Below are 26506 nucleotides of genomic sequence, written 5' to 3'. Positions count from 1 at the left end.
ACTGTCCTGAAAAATAAAATATATTAATTTTTTAAAAAGACGCTTGGGACCAGGAAGCTTGCACCCAAAGAGGCCAGGCTGAGGTGAAATCGTGTGGATGGAGGCAAGGAAAAGGACAGGGAGCTCGAGGCCGGCAACAAAGGGAGCTCTGGTCCCCGCACTGACAGCAGGCTGCCAGCAGCAATGCCAGCGCCTGGCAAAGACCAAACAACTTGATGGGAGATCTTCCTAATGTCCTTGAATCCATAAGATGCACGACCTTGAATGGTTCTTGATCCGATGTGCAGAGCAGTTTACACCCATTACCTTAGGGACCCGGTGTCCTGCAGGGAACAAAGATCCCCACCTCCCTGGGAGACCAGAAAGCTGTGCTCCAGAAAGGCTGCCGGGTACAAACCCAGAGCAAGCAGAACACCCAGGTCCCCTTCACAGGTCTGGGGCCTTTCTACGGGCCAGACTTATTCTCCTTATTACCCAGATAGAGTAGGGGACCAGGGTACATAGCACAATCGTTAAATGCCATCAGCAGAGATCCTAAAACACACAAAACCAGTGAAGCCTGTAGCCAGAAAACAGCTATCTGACTTTTCACAACTCTAGTAAGGACTTAGAGTTAATTGAAATCAAAATAGCAGCTCGAGATGCTCAAAGCACTTTGTACGAATATCATAAATCCTCTCCCCAAATTCTGAGAGATGAAGGTGGATAGAGAAACAGCTCCAGGTAGATCAGTGACAATGATTAAAAAGCCTCATTCTAAAAAAAAAAAAAAGCCTCATTCTCCTCGAATGCGTTCACTTAATATCATTACTTTAAAATGGTTATGTCTTCATCAATATTGTTGATTTTAGATGATAAGTTCCTGAGTCCAAGACACCTCTGAGAAGATCCTTTTATGAAGGGCCTACCAGAATGCCATTTTCAGTAGAGTTCCAAATGCCATGTTTTTGTTGATGGAAAGGAGAGCGATGCCAACCTGGCAGTTGGCACAAGGAACATAGAGATGGAGTCAGGCCAAGATCTGGAATGTGCATTAGCTTGGGTGTACAAAGAAAAAGGGCAATGATTTTAAAAGGTATAAAATAAAAATGCCAGTGCTGGCTTTTAACCATCTCTGATCGATACCTGATTACAAGTTGAATTTTGTGCTGCTCTGAGCTGTCAGTGACCACTGACATTTTTGCAAAATAGGCTATTGTGTAATTCAAAGGGCAGATCAACTTGGCCTCCCCCCAGAAAAAACACACACCCTCATAAAACAAAAGACTCTCTGCAGAAACTCCCTGACTAGGGAGTCCATTCTTTCCTATTAACCTGCAAGTCTTTAAGAATTAGAACACCTTTGAGAACTATTCTTGGCGCTCTGTTGCTTGCAGCAGTAAGTTACACTGGTGATGAAAGTAGCTCAAGTTTGCTTCCAAGAGGAGGGGGGTTTGGTGGTCGTTGCAGGAGAAAGATGTCAGAAACGGCAGTAGCCCCAAGAGAAGTAGCTGGGGCTGGGAAGGGTAGCAGATTTCTTCTTTCACAGCCCTGTTCAGAACTGGCCCTGCTGCTGGGTTGGAGCCAGTGGGCAGCGGCAGGCCTGCTGTTAACCACACACGTTCCCTCCTCCCTCCCCCTAGGGGCCACTTGGCCACTGACACTTGGCCCAGAGGCAGTGAGGGGTGGGGCTCTCCTCTAGCTAATGTTTCCAGGGATTAAGTTAAGGCATCTATTACCCAAAATTCATCCCCCAAGATTTGGTGATTTATATCCAGGGAAAGGGAGTCCTCCTAGACACAGAGGCAAAGTCACCAAAAGCCAGAAATGAGCAAAACACAGATGAAGAAATGACACCCTTTAGAAGAGACACAAGTCTCCCCTCCTGCTTCCTTCACAAAGCACTTCTATCTCGAGTGTATTGGTTTCCCATGGCTGCCGAAACAAGTCAACACAAAAATAGGGACTTAAAACAATGGTGTATTATCTGGCAATTCCAGAGGCCAGAAGTCAACCCAGGTCTCACTGGGCTAAACTCAGGTGTCAGCAGGGCTGTGTTCTTTCCTAAGGCTACAGGGGACAATCTGTCTTCCTGCCTTTTCCAACTTCTGGAACCCGCCCAGATCCCTTGGCTCGTGGCCCCTTCCTCCTCCTTCAAGGCCGGCAATGTGAGTGAAGTCCTTCTCATAGGGCATCACTCTGACGCTGACTCTGGGCCCCCTCTTCCGCTTTCAAGGACCCTGGGATGACATGGTCCCACTGGATAATCCAGGACAATCTCCCCACCTCAGAGTCACCAGATTGGCAACCTTAATTCCAACTGCGACTTTAATCCCCGTTGCCACGTGACCTAATACAGTCACAGGTTCCCAGAACTAGGAAGCAACATCTGTGGGGACTGTTCTTCTGCCGACCACACTACACCTGTGGTAGGGTGGGCTTTCTATCTCCAATGACCATCAAACCCCCAGTCAGAGCCACTACCCAGGCCTAGACCCTGCAGAGGGGAGACCTGGCTTCCGTGTCTCTGAGCGGGCAGCAGGACAGGACAGAGAAAAGCTGCACACAGACCAGTGCCAGAGCCTTGGTTCCTGTGCTGGAGGCTCCATCAATTCCCAAATGGGAAAACAAATAGAGCAAAGGTGCAAACATCTCTTGAACCTTCCTAGTGAGACCGAAGAAACAGGGCAGCCTGGAGCCAGTAGCAGAAACGCTCTGCCCAGGCTTCTCCCGTTCACTGTTCTGTACTGTGTGCCTGCCTCGGGGCCGCCCTGGGTCAGCAGGACAGGTGTGGTCCTATCAGCTCACAAGCTGGCAGTTCCTTCACACCTGAGGGTCGCAGCCCACGCCCACCGTGACAGCTGTTCGCAGCACCTAGGGGGAGGCAGGTAGGGAGTGGGGCCACTGCATCCTTAGGGGGACGTGTCATGGGGCAAAGCCCACAGGTGATTCTTCCCCTGGCCTTGTCATTGTCACACTGCTCAGGAGCAAAATGCCCTGAGCTCTGGTCACCTGCCACGTGGCTGGGAGAAACCGGTTCATCTGCTTTGCCCTCAAAGCCCAATCAACACAGAGTTGGGACAAGGCAATGCCATCTTAAACACGAGCCAGACACACGCAAACAAGGATCGTTTTCCTCCCACAAAACATCTCTGCTAACACACCTCGCAGGAGGCCCCAGCTCTCTCTACCGACCCAGAACCAGGCACATGCACCACAGTCTTTTTGGGAACGCCGAGCTTTGAGGTTCACTGGGTGATATAAATCCTGCAGATCAGGAACCCCGTTCTCAGGGAAAGGTGGGTCTCCTTCAGTCTCATTGCTCAGATAAGACACCTGTGAGATGATATCACCCCTCCTCTCAGTTGTATTTAACTTCAAATTATGGGACTATTGCAGCAGAGAAATACATTTGCTGCACATGCATTCAGGATTCACAAGAAAAAGACTGTGGCCCAAAGATAGGGCTGCTGTGGGTGGGGCCTCTGTGTGGAAATGAGGACCAAAACAATCGACTTGCAGTTAAATTGAAGGAATGACGCTTAGGGCATCAACTCCAGAGCCAGAGGCTTGGGCTAATTGCCATAAGGAAAAAGGACCTTCAGGAGGCCGTAACTGGAGAAGACAGTTTCAGAAACGAGGGTGAGGGGAGGTCTGGTGGCCTGCTTAGCTGTGACTTTCCTCTTCCAACTGTCCAGTTGTCACTTCAATTGTCACCACTGCCTGGAAAGTCCCAAAGCCTCTGCCTCTCCCAAGAGAAACCATCTGCTGCCTGTGCCCCTCGACAGCAAACCTCCCAACACCATTTCCCTCAAAGAGCCAAGGAAGGGGGGCCTGCAAGAAGAAACAGACTTAAAGATGAGTCAGGATTGAGGACCAAGGAAGGACTATACCCAAAAGGCAAGGATAAGTGCAAATCCAGCCAGGAAAGCAATGACCGACCCCACAGTGGATGAGGTGCACCTGACTTCTATACTGTGCCTATAAACTTTAACACACAGAGGTTCTCACTGTCTGTGGCAAAGGAGTAGCTAATGTACCACAAAACAGAAATCAAACTGGGGGGAAATGTACTGACAACACCCCTGGAATGCAACACAACCAATCTTGCTCAGGGAAAGCATTTTAGCTACAGAAATTGAAAAATGAAAGGGTGTCCAATGCCATCTGTTAAGTATGCGCTTTGCTCAGATTCCAACGCCGGAAAGTGTAAAGACCAATTTATCAGACTGTTGAAATCAGGATCAGGGTCACTGGGTGGAAAACCAGCACACACACCAAGGTGTGCAAGCAGGTGCGGACACAGGCTCAGGGTGCACCCATGTTATGGTGGTTTCTATAGGAGCCAATCCAGAAAGAGCATGGAAAAGACACTGCCACATCTCTGTATGTGGTCAGGTGAGTCCACACAGATTCTTCATCTTGTGCATCAACTCTAAACACCTGCTCAGACTCGCTGCCCAAGGCTCAGGCAGAGAAGGGCGTGCCGTTCAGATTGGATAATGAATTTGGGTTCTTTCTGTTCTTTCCTTGTGCTAGCTGTATGACTGAAGCTACTGCAGGCAGACGTCGAACTCAGTTGCAAGTGACCTGATTTCTCTCCTCTCTGAGGATGTTTTTATCAGTTCAGAAGATTGGAGTAAAGGACACGCTTCAGATCAGATATCATCAGACAGCTCATCAAAGCAGATTCATTACAGATGCCAGACCAGGTGCCCAAAGGGTACGTGGGTGGTCGGTAGCATCAAAACCAACAGCACCGAATTGAATGGGAAAAGATTTCCTACATTATTGCCCTAATTTTTTTTTTTTTTTTTGGAGCAGAAAGTATGTGCCTTCTCTTCTGTGCATTGGCCTCATCTATTGTATCTGTATTAGATTGTATTCATCAACCTAATACAGATACAATAGAACAATGTACAATACAATGTACACCAATAAAACCACTGCTACACTCCACTCCACTCCACTGCTACAAATCCATCATGTTTAAAGCCATCCTCCCCAACTGTACCACTGTACGAAATTAATTCACTACTCTTACAGGAGAGGATTCAGGCCTGTAAATAACAAAATTGGGGACCCTCAGCCAGATGTGGGGGGACAAGTTAAAATCTCTACTCCAGATTTGTGTTGCCAGGAAACCTGATCACCTTGGTCCCTGGACAGCCCACAGGGACTCAGCACCCCAAAAAGTTACAAAGATTAGAATGTAGGGCTTCCCTGGTGGTGCAGCTGTTGAGAGTCCACCTGCCGATGCAGGGGACACGGGTTCGTGCCCTGGTCTGGGAAGATCCCACATGCCGCGGAGCGGCTAGGCCCGTGAGCCATGGCCGCTGAGCCTGCACGTCCAGCCGGAGCCTGTGCTCCGCAACGGGAGAGGCCACAACAGTGAGAGGCCCGCGTACCGAAAAAAAAAAGAATGTAAATATACCTAAATGGAGAATTCCACTTCTGCTTATGATTAGCTTTCCATCTGATGGCCCACATACACATGGAACCAAAAAACAAAATCAAACGTTTTTACCAATCTAGTTAAATGTGAAAAATCCAAATGATGGTCAATAATAATAATTAAAATTTTATAGTAACAAGCACTTCAAATGTGCCAGGTACTAGGTATTTCAGATAATTGTTGCAGTAGAACTCTGTGGTAGGTGGTATTACCCCCACTTCACAGATGCAGAAAACAAGGCACAGAGGTATTAAGTCAGTACTATGTACCAGGGTTGGTATTTGAACCCAGCAGTCTACATTTGGAGGCCATGTTTTTAACCAGTGCACTGAGCTACCCAAAGCCCGAGGCAGGGAGACCAGCACATTTGTAGGTAGGGTTCTGCAAACCCAGTGGCTGTCTTCTCAGATGCCTTTACACTGAAGCCTAGGGAGCTCTTTACAGACTAAACTGAACTGATATTAGCAGCTAGTGGTGACATAGATTAGTCCCCACTCTCTTGCATGTTTATGAATCACTTGGCAGAGTGAACCATGTTATTTGTCTGCAAAAATGGGGGCAGGGAGAGTGTGTGCATGTGAATCATAGGGGCCAGTTACAAGAGGGGAGGCAGTGTGTTACAGTGGTTTTCTGGAGCTGGAGCATCCTGGGCCCAAGGCCTCTATTACTGTCACTCCTGGATGTGTGAACTTGGGGAATTTACTTTAAGTGTCAGTGTTCCCACCTGTAAAATGGGGATAACTGTAAAGTTATCTGTAAAGTCAGTACTGACTTTATGGGTTTGTTTAGTGGGTTCAGTGAATTCATGCATGATAATCAGAAGCTATTTACACAACAATCATCATGTCTGGAGGATTAAAAAATTCCACTGATAAGAACTTTCCTTAGTCATATTCTGCGACTGCTCACCATAAACACTCCACAAGCCAAGCGTACTCAGCAGAGAACGAGCCTCCGAATACCAACAATGAATAGCCATGAACGAGCTTCACAGTTAATACTAAAATGCATTCCTAACCTTAATAATCCTTTATTTGCAAAAGTTTTCCTGGTTCTTAAAAGTGTTTAATGTTTGCTAATCAATTAAACATTAATGTTTCTAATGAGGAATTTCTAAAACTAACACACAGATTTTTTAAAAGTTCTCTAATCAATCTCTGACAGATTTAGGATGGAATTCATGAAACTGGGCCTTTGCACCTGCCCTTTGATAATATCCTCCGTCACATGGCCGTTTTTTGAGAACCATTTCCCTCTTCTCTCCAAATTAAAGAATTGGTGCCTGCAGGTGGTAAAGAAAAGTCGGTGGGACCAGTCACAGGGGCTGGCCAACCAACCCAGCTTCTCCTATGAACTTGAGGAGGCAGTAAAACAAACTTCACGGTAAGGAAAGTGAACGTATTATGTCGTTTTCTATTTCTGAATAGAATCTGAACTAGATTGTGGCCAACATATGACACCAACTTCCGAGTGTGGGAATAACAGGATTTCAAGATTCACCGCTTCTGGCAGCGTTCCTTAGGTTATATTTAGCAATCTTAAATTGCCTATTTTTTTTCCTTTTTCTTTTCTTTCTTTTTCTTTCTTTCTTTCTTTTCTTTCTTTTTTTTTTTTTTTTAAAGAAAAGAACAGGAGGAAGAGCCCGGGCCTAAAGGAAGTGAGTTTCCTGACATGCGGCTCTTAAACAGCCGAACCACCCACCCTAAGGCCGGGAATGCTAAGCGCGCGCGCTGTGCGGGTGGAATGCACACTTTAGGGGGCTGTGTCGGCGAACAGCGGGCCCCTACAACTTCTCATTCGCGTGCTCTGACGACCAGCCAGACAAAGACCGCAAGTTCTCCGGCCCAAAGCTCCAGGCAGGCAGAGACCGAATCTTCCCGAAGTAGGCCCACTCCCGGCCCCAGGGGCCCGCATCCACCGCGGAGAGGGGGCCCAGGGATCGCTCCGCGTGAACCGGCGTGCTCCTGCCCGCCCGGCTCCTGCTCCGGCCCTGCACCTCTCTGGGCTGCGGCCAGACCCCGGCCCCTCCCGGGCCCCGCGGCTGCAGGCCCACGCGCCCCGCGCGCCCCCACCCCGTCCGGCGGAGGGGCTGTGCCCGGTCCCCCGCGGGCCCCTCAGACCCCGCCCCCGCGGCCCCCGGCCTGCCCCAGATACCCACCCGGGTCCCGCACCGGGGGCCGGATTCGCGCCGGCTCCCGGAGCCGCCGCCGCCGCCACTGCCGCCGCCGCCTGTGAGGAGCGGTGGGGCGGGGACGCGAGGCGAGGCCCGGCCCCCGGCCCGCCCCCCGGCCCAACCCGGCCCCCGGCCCAATCAGGCCAGCCCCCCAACCCCCAGGTCCCAAACGGGCTCCAACCCGGCCGCGGAACTGCCCAAGTCACCTTCCTCCCTCCGACCCCAGGACCCGGCCCGGCTGCCCGCATCCCATTCCGGGCCTCACCGCCCGCCTGGGCCTCCGGCCCCAGGACTTTGCCCCGGAGGGAAGCCCCGAGCCTCCAGAGTGAAGGCAGACCCCCTAGGACGCTCCACGTGCGTGCTCGCCCTCTCTGTTCCACTCTCTGCGTTTGTTTTTCCTATTTTGAGGTAGGAAAAGAACACCACCCATCAGGAGACCACGGGGCGTCCCTCTTCCGCCAAGAATTCTTCGCAGGAACCCCGGGAAAGGGGTGCTGAGCCCCCCAGGTCTGGAGATGGACAGGCGGGCACTAGGAGGGGTCTCGGCATCCGAAGGTGCAGCCGGCTCCGGAGCCCCTCGTGCCCCTACCTCCGCCTGCCACCCTCAGGGCACTTAGCCGTCCCAGGTCCCCGGCTCCCCGAGTGCCCTGCGCGATCCCCCGGGGAGCCGGAGTTGCCCAGCTGGACGCACGTTGACATGTTTGTTGCTTTACAGAAACTGAGCCAGGAGGGGTAGAGCTCGGTCTTAGAGATAAAGATGGAGAAAATGCGTATTTATCCTTTAATATATTTACATAGTTAGATGTTCTGGGTTTCTAATGCACATAAATGGCACAAAGGCCGTCCGCCCCGCACGCCCAGCGCGTGGTCCTCGCCAGCCGGATGTTGACGGCGTCGCGTAGCAACGGGAGATGGCGGAGCCTGGCGGCCGGGCTGGCGGGTAAGCGGGCCTAGGGACCTTGGGTCTCGCAGCGACCCCCACGCCTCCCCCTTTCTATAGCCCCCTAGGCGCCCCTTCCCTTCCATGGCCTTTCCCCTCTCTCTGCCCCTGCCACCCCCACCCTCTGGGCCTTTCCTGCCCTCCCCGGACACCCCCACATTCCTGCGCGCCCTTCTCCCTTCTCACCTCGCGTCCCTTTGTCCTCTCCTGTACCCTCCCCTTTTCCCCTCGCTCCGGGCGCTCCACTCGCTGAAACCCGGGACTTGCTTGTCCCACAGTAACCATGACAACCACTGTGCTTGGTAGTCCCTGCTGCAGAGCCCTGAGAGCAGGGGTCTCTGTACTGGATGCTGCCCCAGCGAGGTGCTGTGAGAGGGAGCACCAGCCCAGCCCCCCGCCTCCCTCCCCCTCACCAGGGTTGGAGGTGGCAGGCGATGGGCCGGGGTCCCTATGGTCAGGCAGCCCCACCGTGAATGCCTTGAGCACACAGATAGACCGTAGTAAGGTAAAAATACGGCCACCAGGCCTCTGTTCTCTTATGCTTTGTTTAAAAGGATAGAAACTATTTTAAAGAATTTAACCTTTTACATTAGACACTGCTGTATTGTTTCTTTTTTTTTTTTTAAGGTTGGTCTACATGTGCTGACATGGAAAGAAGTCCAGATTACAATAAATGAAAAGACTAAATGCAAAACATATATATAGTGTGATCTCTAATTTGGGTGGGTGGGTGGCTTTAAATGCATAGAAAAATATTTGAAAGAAAATACCCTTAAATCTCTTACTTTTACCACTGGTTATCTTGAGAAGGAGAGGAGAAGTCACAGGGGATTTTCATTGTCTGTCACATATTTCTGTATTAGTTTTACTTTTTAAAAAAATAGAGTTTTTTTCTAATTAGAAAAAAAACCAATTTTAAAATGTGACATTCTTGTACTATCTACATCATGGGGAAATTGGCACTTCCCTGGTGGTCCAGTGGTTAAGACTCTGCACTTGCACTGCAGGGGGCACGGGTTTGATCCCTGGTTGGGGAACTATTATAAAATCCCACGTGCTCTGAGGCATGGCCAAAAAAAAAAAGAAAAGAAAAATTCACGGGGAAACTAACCAAGAGTTTCTAGAATATTTGTCCTTTTTGTACAATTTTCTCTTATTTTGCATTTATTTTTCCCAGTTTTGTCACAGACAGAGGTATATTTAAAGTGACTTTTCTGGCAGAATCTACCTGTTCCTTTAATGTTTCGATAATTGCATTTTTCATTCATTCTTGGAGTGACTCTTTTGTGCCACGTGACAGGCATGATCTAGTGCTGGTGTTAGTGACAAAGTCATGGCCATCAGCCTAGAGGGAAGGCAGATAATTAACGAGTAAATAAGTAGATATACAGACATCAAGGAGGTGATAAATGCCAAGAAAAAGAAAGATGTTATTTGAAACTGTTAACTTGTTTCTCTGCCACCAGGTCTCACCTGGAAGGCAAATCTCCTGAAGGACAAGAGGATCAGAATCATGAAGGCAACAGGGTAAAGTTCCTTATGGGATGAATTATTCTGGGCTGTATTTACTAAGAACTAAAGAGAGTTCAGACTTTCTCAAGAAAATTGTACGATGATCCTAGGACCTTGCTCTAGAACAGACTCGAGTCATTTGCAGAGAAGCTCAATTTCCTTCCACCCCATTCTGAAGTGTTGGTGGCTCTTCAGGAATGCCTCAGATATCCTACAGTTAGATTGCCCTGAGTTTTTCAGAGGTCATTTCCTGTCATGAAGGATGCAAAATAATTACCAAAAACAGAGAGCAGATAAATTAAAGCATGAAACATAATCTCCTAGCGATGCTCAGAGTGTGTAGCTGCAGTTTTCCCATTGGTGTAATTACCTTATTAAGAATAAAACCTCACAAGACCCTTTATACTTTGTATCCTGATTTTTTTCCTGCTACATGGCTACAGGTATCACCGATAGAGAAGAGCAGTGACCAGAGAAATGAAGAAACTGAGGGTGCTACAGAGCATTCTGAAGGGGAAATCAAAAATGATGGGGAAGTCACAGTCCAGGGGAAAGATGAAGACGATGAGAAAGTCAAAATCCAAGGGGAAATGGAAACGGAAGAGGAATTCGAATTTGAAGAGGAGTTAGAATCTGATATTGAAGCCACGGCCCCTGAAGGGGAAGTCAGTTCTCCAGATCTGGCTTACTCAGACATCAGTCCTGGGGAGGTGGCCAGAGATGAAGTTGGCCCCACACGCCGGCATGAAGGAGCAAGGAGGAAAACAGGTCTTGAAGACAGAGAGGCCCCCGGCCCATCCAAATCCAGAGGAGTGGGGGTCATCTCCACAGAGCTCTCCCAGCAAGTGTCAGGCTCATCTGAGCAAATGGACCAGGAATCGGTGAGTAGCCTGAGGTCTGTTTTATGCAAGTGTTTTACTGCTCAAGTTGTTTGTACTCCTATGTGAGGAACTCAGGGTACGCTATAAATAATTCACATTGCAATCCCTGTTAGAAATGCCTTAGTAAACTTAGGTCTCAGGATCTACCATCAAATGCCAAGAGTTTCTGGACCCTCCCTTGCTGTTCCCAAACCCAAGTTGGGAACATTCCATGTAAGGGCATCTAGGTGTCCAGTCTCTAGAGCAGCACTGTCCAGTAAAATTCTGCATGATGATGGAAATGCTTTTTATCTGCTCTGTCCAATATGGTACCCATTACTCACGTGTGGCTATAGTGCACTTGAAATGTGGCCAGGGACATGGAGGAACTGAATTTTTAATTTTTTGAAGATTCTAAGTAATTTAAATTTATATAACCAATTGTTACAAGTGGCTACCATACTGGACAGTGCAGTTCTAGATAATGACAATAGTTACATTCTTATAATTTTCATTTTTAAATTTTTTTTTGTGTACCATTTTTAAAGTCTTTATTGAATTTGTTACCATATTGCTTCTGTTCCATGTTTTGCGGGTTTTTTGGCCAAGAGGCATGTGGGATCCCAGCTCCCCGACCAGGGATCGAACCCGCACCCCCTACATTGGAAGGTGAAGTCTTGACCACTGGACCGCCAGGGATGTCCCCTCATTTTTAAATTTTTAAGCAAGCACAGACTTACAGAAAAATTGGAGTACCATAGAACTTTTAATTTTTTTAAGCATTTGAGAGTAAGCTGTCAATCTGATACCCCATTGCCTCCCAATGCTTCCATGTATGTTTCCCACAAACAACAATATAATGACTATCAAAATCAAGAAATTATATTACATTACCCAATCATCCTCAGGCCTCCTTCACCAAATGTCCCAGTAATGTCTTTTATAGCAGAGCTCCAGTTCAGAGTTGCCTGTTGCCTTCAGCTGCCCAGTTTCTTGTCTTCTCAATCTGTCCTTGACCTTGATGACCTTGACACTTTTAAAGGTCACAGGCCAGCTATTTAGTAGAATGTCCCTCAGTTTGGCTTTGCCTGGTATTTCCAGGTTCCCAGGTTTGGTTTATGATCCTTCGGCAGGAATGTCACAGAAGGGTGCTGTGTTCTCCTGGTGTCCTGTCAGGTGATGCATCATTTCAGCTTGTCCATTATTGATGATGTTGGCTTGGATCACTTGATGAAAAAAGTGTCAGCCTTATCCACTATAAAGATACCCCTCACCCCTAGGCATTTAAGAAACACTCTGTGAGAAGGTGCTTTTTTGGTTTAAGATAGGAAAGTGAATATTTATTTCAAATGAGAAAAAACAACAACAGATTACACCATTGTTTTAGGACTTCTTACTTATCTCAGCAATGTGTACTGCCGTTGCACATCTTTTGTCAGGTTTATCCGTCTATATTTTGCATTTTTTTAAAGAATTTGTGGAATATTTTATTTTTTATTTATTTATTTTGTTGGCTATGCTGTGTGGCATGCAGGATCTTAGTTCCCAGACCAGGGATCAAACCCGTGCCCCCTGCATTGGAAGCGTGGAGTCTTAACCACTGGACCACCAAGGAATTTCCTATTTTGCATTTTTTGATGCCATTATAAATGCTTTCCAATTGTTTGTTGCTAATTTATAGAAATACAATTGATTTTTGTATATCAATCTTATATTCAGCAACATTGCTAATCACCCTTGTTGGGTCTAGTAGCTTTTTTTTTTTTTGTAGAATCCATAGGACTTTTCACGAAAAGGATTGTGTTGTCTGTGAAAAAAGGCAGTTTAACTTCTTCCTTTCCAACCTGGATGCCCTTTATTTCTTTTTTCATGTCTGCACTGACTAGAACCTCCAGTACAATGTCAAATAGTATTAGTGAGAGCAGACATCCTTTTTCCAGATTTTAGGGGGAACGTTTTCAATCTTCACAGTTGCATATGACCTTAGCTGTGGGTTTTCATAGATGCCTTTTGCTGGGTTGAGGAAGTTCCATCTATTCCTAGTTTGTGGATTTTTTTTTAATCATGAAAAGATGTTGGCTATTGTCAAAAGTGTTTTCTGTGTCTATTGGGAGGATCATGTTTTTTTCTTTTTTAGTTTGTTAATTTGGTGGTTACATTGATTTTCAAATATTAAAACAACTCTTCCTTCTGAGATAAATATGGGAGGGATACTCTGAAACTATGGTAACATCCATCCCTCATTAAACTTTCAATTTATTCATGTAAAGTTTCGTATCTGTATGGACTCATTGTTTCCCATTTCATTCACTGTGTTATAATTCATTACTATCATTATTTATATTGAAGCTCAGATTTTTCCCAATTTGACCAGTGAGCCCATTCAAATTGGCCTTTGTGTCTTTCTGACACATCAGTACCATTCTTTTTTTTCTTTTTCTTTTTTTTTTTTTTAACCACCATCATCCTTTAGGCACTTTCTTGTTCTCTGGCACAGACTGCCCCAGCCTGAGAACCAGACATTTCTCCAGGAGCTTGGTTTCTTTTCACGGAACCCTCGACCCCAAACACACCATACACATACACACATACACGTAGCTCACACCAAAACGTCTCTAATTCCAAACCACCATTGACATGGTTCCTGCTAGTTTTCTCCCCTTCTATATTTTAACTCCTTTTTCCAACAGTAGGAGACCTGGTCCTTATTATCCTTAACATATTATTAATTTGATCAATCCCCCGAATGTAACCCTCACTGCACTTCCCTGCCCCCATGTGGACACTCCTCACCCCACTCAGGCTTGGACACACACCCTCACTGGGCCACCCTGACTGTGGACACCCTCATCACCTTGTTAGGCCAACCCCACCCAGGCCAGGCCCCAATTGTTTGGGCTGTGACTCTCCACACCGGGACCCCTCCTCAGCAGGCCCAGGCCTGACACCTGTGCTATCAGGACCCACCTCGGGGACAGTCTCTGGAACCTGCTCTCCTCACCTTGTCCAGGCTCATCACCCCACACTGGGCCAAGCCAACCTGTTGGCTTTAGGTTTGATTGCTCTAAAAGGGAAGTGAGGGGTAGGGCGGGGCAGGAAGAGAACGCATAATGTTTCTCCATCATGGACTCTGGGCTGGACACTTCAATGCCTTTGACATGTGTTGCTTCAGTGAATCCTGACAACAACCCTGTGAGGTGGGAACTATTATTATCCCCATAGTTCAGGTGAGGAAACTGAGGGCCCAAGGGACATCCTTGCCCAGAGGCATGCAGCTGTGATGGCAGACGGTCACTCTTGCTCTGAACGGTGAAGTGACAATCCCTCCCCACCCTGTGAAACCTAAAAGAGTTAATAACTTTAGAGAATGACACAATTTGATATTCGATGAGCCCTAATTAAGCTTTATAATTACAAATGACAAGTACATGATCAAAATCACTTTTAAGAATTTAACACAACAAAACAGTGCCCTCCTTTCTAAGATAGCCAGGACTGGGAATTCCCAGGTGGTCCAGTGGTTAGGACCCTGCTCTTTCATTGCCAAGGGCCCAGGTTCAATCCCTGGCTGGGGAACTAAGATCCCACAAGCCGTGAGGCATGGCCAAAAAGTAAATAAATAAAAGATAGCCAGGAGTGTTGAAGTATAGGTCACTTGTTGAGCTGTAAAGCCAATTTCCATCCTCGAGTCTAGTTTCCAGAAAACTCACGAAGAAACAGTCTCCAAATTTGATCAGCCAGAAGGGCAGAGACAAGCCCAAAGAGAGAACCGTATTTCTCACCTCTCACCTCTCAGTCTTAAGAAGTAACTTAATTGTGGAGTAGAAGCTGCTGTGTCATCGGCGTGGTCTGACACATCATTGACCTCTCATTAGGAGAAGCCATTTCTGGACACCCCAGAGGTGGGCTTTGGACTCTGGGCCCCCATTAATGTCATTGTGGTTCTGGATGCCTCAGAAATCATTTCTAGAAGCAGCATCACCTGAGGAAGTACAATGAGAAAGAACAGGAGCTGGGCGTTGAGATGACCCTTGTCTGGCTGTGCGAACTTAGGCAAGGGCTTCAGCTTCTGTGAGCTGCTTCCCTACAGATGACAGAAATGACTGGCATCCACCTTGCAGGGTCTTGTGCAGGGTCATTGTCTGTTGTTACTAATATTCACCTATTCATCAGCAGCAGTAATTACTGTCAACAATAATCGTTGCAAGAGTCCCCTTTAGAGCTAAAATGGAGCCAGGTGCTTCTATTGAGGGAAAACCTTTTCATATGGAAATGTCCCTAAAGTGAAACAGTTTGAAAGAAGAGAAGAAACAGCCCTCTTGGGAGACCCTGGCCAGGGCTCAGGCTTTCCAGCATCCTTTTATAAAGAGGATGCTCAGAGGTGTTGCTTACCATCCTTGGAGACAGCAGCATTTGGGAGTAAAGAAACCCAGGTCCAGCACACACCCGTGCCTCAGCGTTTACACTTTGCTACAGATCTAGACAGAAAGAAACCACTCCCGGATTCCTCATGGGAGTGGCGGTAGGTGTTTTCTGTTTTGACCATTTGCAAAAGCCAAATGTTATGCAAACAATATTCTATTTTTTAAAATAAGTTTATTTATTTACTTATTTATTTACGGCTGCATTGGGTCTTTGTTGCTGCACGAGGGCTTTCTCTATTTGCGGCGAGCGGGGCAACTTTTCGTTGCGGTGCGTGGGCTTCTCACTGCGGTGGCTTCTCTTGTTGTGGAGCACGGGCTCTAGGTGCGCGGGCTTCAGTAGTTGTGGCGCATGGGCTTAGTTGCTCCGTGGCATGTGGGATCTTCCCGGACCAGGGTTCGAATCCATGTCCCCTGCAATGGCAGGTGGATTCTTAACCACTGTGCCACCAGGGAAGTCCACAACTATGTTGACTTGAACACTGTAATGAATTAACTCCTTAGTCCTGACTAAACCCTCATAAATTCAGATTTGGTTGTTTTTGCTCTAAAAACAATCCCAGGGGGCGCTCCAGCAGAAGGTCTTTCCTCTGGGGGCTCAGCACCGCCTCGGACAGAGCCGGGGGAGCAGCAACACATCCCTGGACTTTGATGAGCCGCCTCTGGTTACCGAGGGCCCCTCCACGCAGGAGCCAGGTATTGTGGGACAAGCCACTTCACATGCCCTTCTACGCGAGGGCTGCCACTCATTCACCACCTGTTACCTTGTTTCCTGTTGCACTGTGAGCCAAAAGATAAAAATATCATTAACAGATATGGATAACACATGTGGAGCATTTTTCTGTTTTATCTCATTTAATCCTTACACTAACCCGGTGAGGTAGGCACTGTTCTCCATTTTAGAGACCCTAAGAGTCTTTAAGTAACCTATCCGTGTAAGTGGCAGAACCAGGCCGGGACCAAGACCCGGTGACGCCGCAGCCCACAGCCCTGGCCAAATGTCTCACTGCCTTCTGGTCTCGGGGCAGCTCACCCCTAAACGTGTGTCTGTTTGCTGACTTTCCAAGGCTTTCCTGGCACACCCCTATCTTTCCACTTGGCTCCGGTATCCCAGTGTTGAGTACGTGGGAAAGCAGATTGGGTTTTTTTATATTCCATATGATGGGTGTGTGTGGATGGTCCAGCTAACAAAGCCTCACATCACTCACAAGCAACATGCAGACAGCACACATCTAAAGGAGTTAGAAACAAAACAGGATCTCTCCAGCTCAGGAAGGGAGAAAAGTTGAAACTAGAGCCTCACTGATTTCTTTTCAATCATATCTGTTTTCCATTAAAAAAAAAAAAATCTAGTCCATCATTAAGAAGCCACCTTTCTGTTCACTATTTATGTATTAAAAGGTATCAACAAAATGTGTTTCCTTCTTGTCTACCTTTAAAGTGCAATCCTTTCTACAGAATGTGTTGAATCAGCTAGTAGAAAATTCATGAGCAGAAGACCCTGTGAATAGCACTTGTGAACCCTAACCCAAAGGGGTGCCTTTTGTTTCTTTTTTCCATCATGTTGCACGAAACTGGGCGTCAGCTTTGCCTGATAATTCCTCCAGAGAAGCACTCTCTCTATTAACTCCTCAGTGATGTTTGTTGTTCCCCCCTACTCGTCCCCCCAGAGCCTGATGCCCACCCCAGGGAAGGAGCCACATCCTTGTTCCTGGACAGGATCCAGCAGTTAAGCATGGCCGAGGAAGGAGGCCTGGTGGAGAGCGTGGAGTCTGAGGCCAGCGACGAGGCCAAAGAAGACAGATCCCAGCTGGTGGTTTTGGACCCAAACCATGTAAGAAAACATTCTGGAGTTTTGCTTTTGCCCCATGCAGACAAAGATGGACTTAGAGACATTCCTACACCTGCCCTGTAGGCCCTGCCCTGCCCCGAGCCTCCATGGCCCACCCTCCACCCGGCAAATGCCACACTCAGGTCTCACCTGCTCCCTGAATGGTTTATCTGCAGGGTTTGAGCTGCCACCTTGTAAAGTTTATTCTCCCTTTAAGTTCATTCATTCAGAGTCAGCATTTCCCAACCTCCACACTATAGACATTTGGGGCCGGGTCACTCTTTGTGGTGGGGACTTCCTGGGCACTGTAGGATGTTGAGCAGCATCCCTGGGGCCTCCACCCACTAAATGCCAGTAGCACCACCTTAGTTGTGATGGCCAGAAATGTCTCCAGACTTTGGGTATTGGGTGGACGCAAAATCTCCCCCACGGATAGCCACTGCCTTGAGTGTCCCACCCCTCTGGCAAGTGGGGAGGGCAGGTCTTGGTTGGATGAACCTCTTTGGAAAGACTTGGTGCTCCCGGTACCACGGGAAGGATCAGGGTTGCACTGGGAAAAGGGACTGAGGGTTCATTTGGTGCTGGCATCCCAGGCACTGCTCATCACTGCCCTCTGGCCCCAGGGATTAAACCAGGACCACTGCCCCAGCCCACCCTGTCATTTTGCACTCAGGTCCTTCAGTGCCTAGGATGAGACAACAAGTGCCTTGAATTTGTGGCTTCTGGAATAAGAATCCTGGGTAGAAGTGGGGAGCACCCAGCGTGGAAGTCATTTCTGCCGTCCCCTGCCAAGAGTTGTGGCAATTTAGGCTAAGCCCTGGAGGGGACAGCACAGTAACCGGCTGTGCTCTTCCACTGTTTTAGCCCCTGATGATAAGATTCCAGGCTGCCCTGAAGAACTACCTTAACCGGCAAATAGAGAAACTGAGGCTGGAACTTCAAGAGCTGGTGCGTACCTGTCCCGCCTTCCACCTGGCTGTGCACCCGCATCTCCGTGACCCAGCTTCTCTCTCTGGTGCAGGGCGTGGCCACCAAGCAAAGCCGAGTCCAGCGGCAGGAGCTGGGGGTGGACCTTTACGGGGTCCAGCAGCACCTGGCCCGCCTGCAGATGCAGCTCGAGAAGAGCCACGACCGCCACTCTATCACAGCGTGCGAGAGGCGGAAGAAGGAGGAGGAGCTGCAGAGCGTGCGCTTGCGCTACACCAGGACCTGCGAGACCGCCGGCGAGGAGCGCAAGAAGCGTAAGGCAGCCCCGTGTCGTCGCAGGCCTCCCCGTGGCGCGGCCCCGCGTGCCATAGACACCCCAAGGGGCATCCTCACATACCATCGTATCCCTGAATGCCATTGTAACCTGGTGGGGTGTTCCCAAGTGCCATCATGACCCCGAGGGGTGTCCCCACATGCCATCGCACGGCTTCATGAAAGGCAAGCTGTGTTCCCGTACTGGAGGGGTTCCCAAACTTTTGGGGGAAGGAAGACATAAATGTCTTAAAATGCACCTAATTAGGCAAAGGAGCAAACACTGAAAGCCAGCAGGCGGAGTATTTGGAGTCAAAAGCAAAAGAGGTGGGCTTCCCTGGTGGCGCAGTGGTTAAGAATCCGCCTGCCAATGCAGGGGACAGGGGTTCGATCCCTGGTCCGTGGAAGATCCCACATGCTGCGGAGCAACTAAGCCCGTGTGCCACAACTACTGAGCGTGTGCTCTGAAGCTCGTGTGCCTAGAGCCTGTTCTCCACAGCAAGAGAAGCCACCACAAAGAGAAGCCCGTGCGCAGCAACAAAGACCCAATGCAGCCAAAAATTAATTAATTAATTAATTTTTAAAATGCTGGAGAGGCTGGTGGGCTGCTGGGGTTGAAGATAGGGTATCCAGAAGGCAGGGAAGAGTGGGAATGGGCAGAGTTTAAATAGGTGGGGAGGTATAGGTGAGGCCAATCCAAAGCGCAGGAGCCCATGGTCCAGAGCCCTGCAGCCCCAGGATGTGTGGCAGATTACGGGGAATAGGTGGCTTTGGAGCAGAAGAGACAGTGAGGGTGCGACTAGTCACCGTGCACTGTTCCTATCAAAGCAACAGCTCTGCACGGAGCGGAGGTCATGGGCCACAGTGAACAGCGTGGTCACAGCAGGTTATTTCAGTTTTTGTGCTTTTTCATGTTTCCAACTTTCTTTATCAACTCTATATTACTATTATAATGGGGAAAATAACCTAAAAGAATTTGGGAGAAACCAAAATCACACGTATATCCCAACTGTGGATGGAAAGAAGCATTTTGGACCCTGAGAAGTGCAGGAGAGTTTTCTGGACAGAGTTGGGGAAGAGCACCCCTCCCTGAGTGTCACCAAATTAACAGAATCTACCAAAAAGAGAAGAGCACGACATTCACACTAAAACAATGGAGCCACATCCTCCAGATAGAACAGAATTTAGACCAGGCTGAAAGAGGACACAGGTCCCGCACCCCCTCCACACAGGAGAAGTGAGCGCCCACCAGCACCCCTCATCAGATCCTCAAGGTGTGGATGGGCTTCTGGAAAGATCCAGACATCTTCGTGGACACTCTGTCCTTTCTGGAAGTCACCAGGTAGCAGGAGCAGAAGCTGTTCAACCAAGCAAGGACCCACCTAACGGCACCATTTCTCCCCTCTTCAGACTAAAGAACTCAGGTGGCGGTCCCAGACCTGCCTACCAGGTGCCGCCACTGCACTGTCCCGTAGGTGAAACGTGGGGCTTGGCCTCTGGAGAATGTCCACAGTTGACCTCCTCACTTAGGAGGGGGGTGAAGCCCACCAGTCAGTAAACCTTCACATCCAAATGTGAGTCATCAGCGGCAATCCCCAGACAGGAGAGCAGACGCCTCCACAGACACAGACCGGGTTCCGAAAACATAGCGTACGCCAGCCGGTGTTCGACATGAGATTTTAGAGGACATCTCATCAGTCAAATGAGAACCAACTATTAGGGAAAAGGATACTTGGAATTAAAAAATAGAATCACCCCCCGCACCCCGCCAAAAGTACTAAATAGGCAAATCAGCACTGCTGGAAATTGAACAATTGAACTTGTGTACTAAAAGGTCAGTTTGAGGAATTCTGCCCAGAATTCAAAGCAAAAACCCAAAGTGATGGACGTTTTGAGAAGGAGATAAAAGACATGGACTGTAGGTCTGGTAAAGTCAGTATCCATGAGAGAGAAATTCCAGGAGATTAAGGGCATTAACCAGTGACATCAGAGGAAAACATTTGCATGAGTTCAAGAAAGATGAATCTTCAGATGTAAAGACTCATGGAGGGCCAGATGGGTGGAAGAAAAAATAAACATGCCTAGACATAGTTGGTGAAATTTTTAAATTCCAAAGGTAAAGGGAAAAAAATGCCATAGGATTACAGACAGGACAAAACCAGACACTTCCTATGTTATTTAACCCACAAGTGGGTGGAAAATTTGGGAAACTCTTCCCAGGCTTTTTTTTTGGCTGCATTGGGTCTTTGCTGTGCGCGGGCTTTCTTTAGTTGCAGTGAGCAGGGGCTATTCTTTGTTGCAGTGCGTGGGCTTCTCATTGCGGTGGCTTCTCTTGTTGTGGAGCACCAGCTCTAGGTGCGTAGGCTTCAACAGTTGTGGCACGTGGGCTCAATAGCTGTGGCTCGCGGGCTCTAGAGTGCAGGCCCAGCAGTTGTGACCCATGGGCTTAGTTGCTCCACGGCATGTGGGATCATCCCGGACCAGGGCTTGAACCCGTGTCCCCTGCATTGGCAGGCAGATTCTTAACCACTGCACCACCAGGGACACCACGCCTCCCCCCCCACCCCAACCCCAGGCTTATTTTACAATGTTCGGTATAATCCTTACTGGAAAAGCTTACAACGTACAAAAACAGAAAACTATAAAGTGTTCCTACTTATGAGGTGTAAAAGTCCTAAATAAAATATTAGCAAATATTAAATTTTTACTCAGCAACATATGAAAAGAAAAATACCTCCTAGTCAAGAGGGCTTAATTCTGGAATAATTTGAAACTAGGAAATCTACTGATTCATTGCATTATATTCTTAAAGGAGAGAGAACAAATAGATTTTCTGGGTGGATGTCAAATGGGTGTTTGGATAAAACTCATTGTCCATCCTAAACTAGAATAGAAGGAAAGTCCCTTGTAAGTATTTATCAGCAACTAACAAGGCAGTTTTACTCAGAGGAAAGCCCTGGAGTAATCATAGTTAAGGAGTGAGACGAGGATGCATTGTTTTGGAGGTTCCAGCCATGAAAGAAAATAGGAAAAATAAACGAAGTATAGATTCTGGATATGAAGTCATGAAACTCATTCTCCACCAATGGTATGATTGTTTACCTAGCAGATTCAAGATCACTGATGAAAAGCTAAAAAAAAACAGTGAGAAATCTATAAAGTAACTGAATACCAGAGCTATAATTTTCTTTTCTACCAGTCATATCCAATTATGAATTATAATTTTTTAAAACCTCATCCATAATAGCTATAACAACCATAAAATACTGAGGAATAAGTCTAACAAGAAGCAAGTGAACCTATGTGAAGAAAAACAATAAAATTTTACTAAAGGACATAAAGCAGATTTAAATAAATGGAACAATCATGTAACCAAATGAGAGGAAACAAATGTCATTTCTCTCCAAATTAATAAGTAGTTCAGGGTTTCCCTGGTGGTGCAGTGGTTGAGAGTCCACCTACCAATGCAGGGGACACGGGTTCGTGCCCCGGTCCGGGAAGATCCCACATGCCACGGAGCAGCTAGGCCTGTGAGCCATGGCCGCTGGGCCTGCGTGTAACCTTGACACTGTTTCAGCACTTCCTTAGACACGGAGAATCTCTAATATGTGGTGGGAATGGAGGGCTTATTGCAGTTGGCGGGCATAGATTACGTATATTTCGTCTCTCCAACTAGACTGTAAAGTCTTTGATGGCAAAAGATATGGGTCTTTGTAGTTTAAAGGCTGTTTCCCAGACTCACCCCACAGTGGGGGGAGGGGTGCTGCTTCCACGGTGCGATGCTGGGACACCCTCCCCCTCTCTCCCCAGTGGCAGCTCTGCAAACTGAGATGGAGACCCTGGCTCTGCATCTCTTCTACGTGCAGAACATAGACCAGGACGTGCGTGATGACATCCGGGTGATGAAGCGAGTCGTGAAGAAGTCGGAAGCCGAGCGCATGAGGGCCGAGTTGGAGAAGAAGCAGCAGGTATTCTGCAAAGATGATGCCCGTGTGACTATTTGCCACATCTTTGATTTCCTGATCTGATCAGCCCTGCCCCTGCGTGAGGGACCATGCCCAGCATGGGGTTGCTGACGTGGGTTGAGGTTGCTGGGGACCCATCTCACTGTGCATCTCGTCCCCTCCCTTCCAGGACCTGCACGTGGACCAGCTGACCACCCGAGCCAACCAGCTGGAAGAACAGATTGCCCTGTTCGAGGCTCAGTACCGCGCTCAGGCTGAGGACACCCGGACGCTAAAGAAGGCAGTGAGCGAGGTAAGTGCTCAGTGGCACAGGCGCCATCTGGCAGTGCCCAGGCAGTGCCTGCATGCCTACAAGGAGACTGACTGAGCCCCCAGTTAGCCGGCCAGCCTCCTGCACATTTGTCTGTCCTCATAAGCATCTCAGAGCATCTGGCTGACCCACGTTGGGGACACAGTAGATACCAGCTGACTGATAGCCAGTATTCTTATTCCCACTGTAGCCAGTGATAGACTGAAAGGCCCCTCAGGAGATGGGACATTCTGTCCTGCTTGCTGAGGCATCCTTAGCAAGTTCCTTACCGACAGCAGGCCTCTTTCAGAGAGGGCTGAAGTCTCCCTACCCGTTCTCAGCCTGGGCAGCCAGTGCTCCAGGGCAGTGCCCACATCTCCCTTCCCGTGGAGTAAGGGAGGGCCCGGGCTCAGTGCAGCTCCAAGTTCAGTGGCCAGCACTGGAAACCAAAGTGGCTGTGACGTTTTTTTTTTTAATCTGTGAGTCACCATCTGCATTCATACATGCAGTGATGACACAAAGGAAACAACACACTTTTATTGAAGGAGAGACAGATGGGCTTGAACAAACGAACAAACACACCTGGGTCCACATGGGAAAACGCCCAGTGCTTGCCAACCTTGAATATACTTAATCTAGAATGTGCTCCCAGCAGAATCTCAGGGGGGAAAAAACTTCTTAGTTAGCAAAGTGATTCTTAATTTTATCTGAAAAATAAATTCAGAGGACTAGCAGAGAATTGTCCAGGGAGGAAGGTTCTTGAAGGCTGGCCCACGGTCCCAGTTTGCCTGGAAATGACAGATTTTCCAAGACATGGGACTTTCTGGGCTAGAACCAGGGGAGTCCAGGATAAACCGGGATGGTGGGTCCACCTAGCATTAAATACTATAAAGCCCTAGAGGCTAAAATAATGAATTACTGGAGTCAGGGACAGACAGGTAGGCTGTGGGAGCCTGTGAGAGAGCTCAGAATCAAGGAAATGTTTATATAGAAATTTTATGGATTATAAATTAATGGAGAGCAAGTGAATTATGCACCCGGTGGTGTTGGGACATTTGGTTAATCATTTGGGGAAAAAAATCAAATCTTTTCCTCATACCACACACTAAAATAAATTCCACATGGGATCAAGTATTGAAACAAGGGAAACTGTACCAGAAGAAAGAAAATGAGAAATATTTATAAAGCCCTGGATTGGAGAGGCCTTTCTAAGCATAACACCAGTAAGTTTGGTGGTGTAAAGAGATTTTGAAAATCAATTCAGAACCTGCTGTGTGCGATTCTGCTCTGTGTTGATTGTGTACACACACACGATGCTGTAGTTCTCTTTCATTACGTCTTTTTTGCCTCCCGCCCCTCCCTGCTGGCTGTGTGCCATCGGGGCAGGGCCGTCCCACATTTGTTCATCCTGCATTCCTGCACCCAGAACAGGGGGGCCCATGGCAGGTGCGACATAGACATTGACTACAGATGAGGGCAGGACAGGGGTTCTCCCACCATGTTGGCAAAGATGAACAAGGCAGGGGAATCGGGGCTCCCACACTGATGGCGGGGGTGCAGTCTGTCTTCATCAAGATCCTTATTCAAGGGCAATACTGTACTGCATGTCAGGGACACCCACCCCACTCCCCAGCAAGCTCTCCCAAAATATCAGTGTTTGGACTTCATTCCAGGGAAAATAGGCATGCAAATAAAATTTCTGTATACATTACATACTTCACGAACAAAATGAATAGAGTCACTGGGGACACAGTGCTGTGTGTGATAACCAAGAAAGTCCCAAGAAGAGGATATTGGTTAAACAAATCATGATATATCCATGCAGTGGAGGACTATCCCACCAATAAAATAAATATTTGCTGGCATGGAAACCCATTCACAATATGCTACTTTTTATTTTTAATATTTATTTATTTGGCTGCACCGGGTCTTAGTTGCAGCACATGGGACCTTAGTTGTGGCATGCACGTGGGATCTAGTTCCCTGACCAGGGATCGAACCCTGGCCCCCTGCATTGGGAGTGCAGAGTCATAACCGCTGGACCACCAGGGAAGTCCTGCTACTTTTTTTTTTTTTTTTTTGCGGTTCGCGGGCCTCTCACTGTTGTGGCCTCTCCCGTTGCGGAGCACAGGCTCCGGACGCGCAGGCTCAGCGGCCATGGCTCACGGGCCCAGCCTCTCCACGGCATGTGGGATCTTCCCGGACCGGGGCACGAACCCGTGTCCCCTGCATCGGCAGGCGGACTCTCAACCACTGCGCCACCAGGGAAGCCCCCTGCTACTTTTTAGTACTAAGTTACAAAACAATAATAGGATATGATTGCTTACACACACACACACACACACACACACACACACACAACACAACACACACACACAGGAAGATAACACCAGGGTGTTAGAAATGGTGAACTCTAAGTTGTGGGATTATTTTTATTTTCTTTTTGCTTATTTCCATATTCTAATTTGAGTAGAATAAACACTTTTTTTAACGAGGAGTGTGTTTAAAACATTTAAAGACTGAATTCAGCCTCAATTTTTGCATCTCAGCCTGTACCTTGGTCAGCAAGCCCTCATCCGGCAGCCTTGGGGAGTCGGGGGGCACCTGCCTCTGGCTGACCAGCCCCACAGAGCCCAGCCTGGGGAGGAGCCCAGTGGTTTTGGTACCTACTGCCTCGGCTGGGCACTGTTGGGCAGTGCACAACCTACTCCACGGCACAGAGCAACCTCCTCAGTTAATAACTTACCCAAATCTGGAAATGTCTCACCAGTCACGGTATAATTAATTCATACCACTTTATGCTCTATAATAATAATAATGAATCGATGATTTTTTAAAGCCCTGACACCTGAGAGTGGGATCCCCAGTGGTGATGCTTCCTTTCACGTCCAGCTCCACCCTTTTATTGTCCCTATGAGTGTTCAAGGCCACTCTGACTTCCTCCAGCATCTACCATGCACATCCACCAAGAGTAGACGCTGCTGGGACTCAGCACCTCCACAAAGATGCTCGTGGCCTAATGGGGGTCTCACCTAAGCTCCCATTCAGTGCCCCTTCTGGGAATCAGCACGAGGCCAACTTGCTAACGGTGCAATGATTCCACTGAAATGACCCATCAGGACATTCTGAGCACCGCACAACACAGCAATTGTGGTCGAGCTAAGAACGTGCTGGGCATACAGGCACCATCCCCTCTGATCTGACGGCCGCAGGATGTGGGTACTGTTACTGCTCCCGTGTCACAGCTGGGGCTCACGGCTCAGGCAGGTGTTAGACAGGTCTTTAGAGCCATGTTTAATTTCACATGTGTCCTTCTGCTGATGCAGATAAAGAAAAGCATGGGTAACAGAGAAGGAAGATGATTCAGGAAGCTCGGGGCTCTCCGACATCCTTTTGGGGCTCTGAGCTTAATGACATAAGACCAACATCCAAGTAACCTCAACTCTCCACTGTAGGCCTGCACGGAAATAGATGCCATCAACATGGAGAAGAAGCGCATCCTGCAGCAGTGGGCCACCAGCCTGGTGAGCATGAAGCATCGCGACGAGGCTCACAAGACCATCCAAGAGGCACTCAGGTACAGGCGGCCCTTCTGGTTGCCATGGAGGTGGGCCAGGTGGCTCAGGACCACAGCGGGGGTCTGGGCGAGCGGGGAGAGCTCGTGACAAGCGTGGGAATGCGGAGGTGGGTGCGGAGTGGACTCCACGCCCAGCTCCACCCAGGTGAGCACGGAGCGCCCATCCTCGGCTCTCCTGGGACAAAGGGGTGCACCTGAAGCCCCGCAGCCCTTCGGCCCCAGCTTCCGTCCTGAAGCCACCCTTATTGTTCACCCAGATTTCAGT

The 26506-nt window shown here is 48.4% G+C and overlaps 1 protein-coding gene across 1 annotated transcript in view; it reads left to right on the top strand.

Annotated features, from left to right (window-relative positions):
- Positions 1-8435: 8435 nt before the first annotated feature.
- Positions 8436-26506, top strand: part of CCDC40 (coiled-coil domain 40 molecular ruler complex subunit) — a gene marked incomplete at both ends in the record, with an annotated part of 39710 nt that continues 21639 nt past the window's right edge. Inside the window, 10 exons of the mRNA XM_079725503.1 lie at positions 8436-8547; positions 8964-9052; positions 10503-10934; positions 15904-16036; positions 17011-17174; positions 18036-18119; positions 18193-18412; positions 22221-22378; positions 22545-22667; positions 26120-26241. Of these exons, the coding sequence (XP_079581629.1) occupies positions 8436-8547; positions 8964-9052; positions 10503-10934; positions 15904-16036; positions 17011-17174; positions 18036-18119; positions 18193-18412; positions 22221-22378; positions 22545-22667; positions 26120-26241 (1637 nt within the window). The remainder of the gene's footprint in view (positions 8548-8963; positions 9053-10502; positions 10935-15903; positions 16037-17010; positions 17175-18035; positions 18120-18192; positions 18413-22220; positions 22379-22544; positions 22668-26119; positions 26242-26506) is intronic.

The sequence above is a fragment of the Hyperoodon ampullatus genome (assembly GCF_949752795.1).
Source record: "Hyperoodon ampullatus genome assembly, chromosome: 19".
NCBI classification, from domain to species: Eukaryota; Metazoa; Chordata; class Mammalia; order Artiodactyla; family Ziphiidae; genus Hyperoodon; species Hyperoodon ampullatus.
The sequence above is the reverse complement of the archived record's forward strand: the minus strand, read 5'-3'. Positions and strand labels throughout refer to the sequence as shown.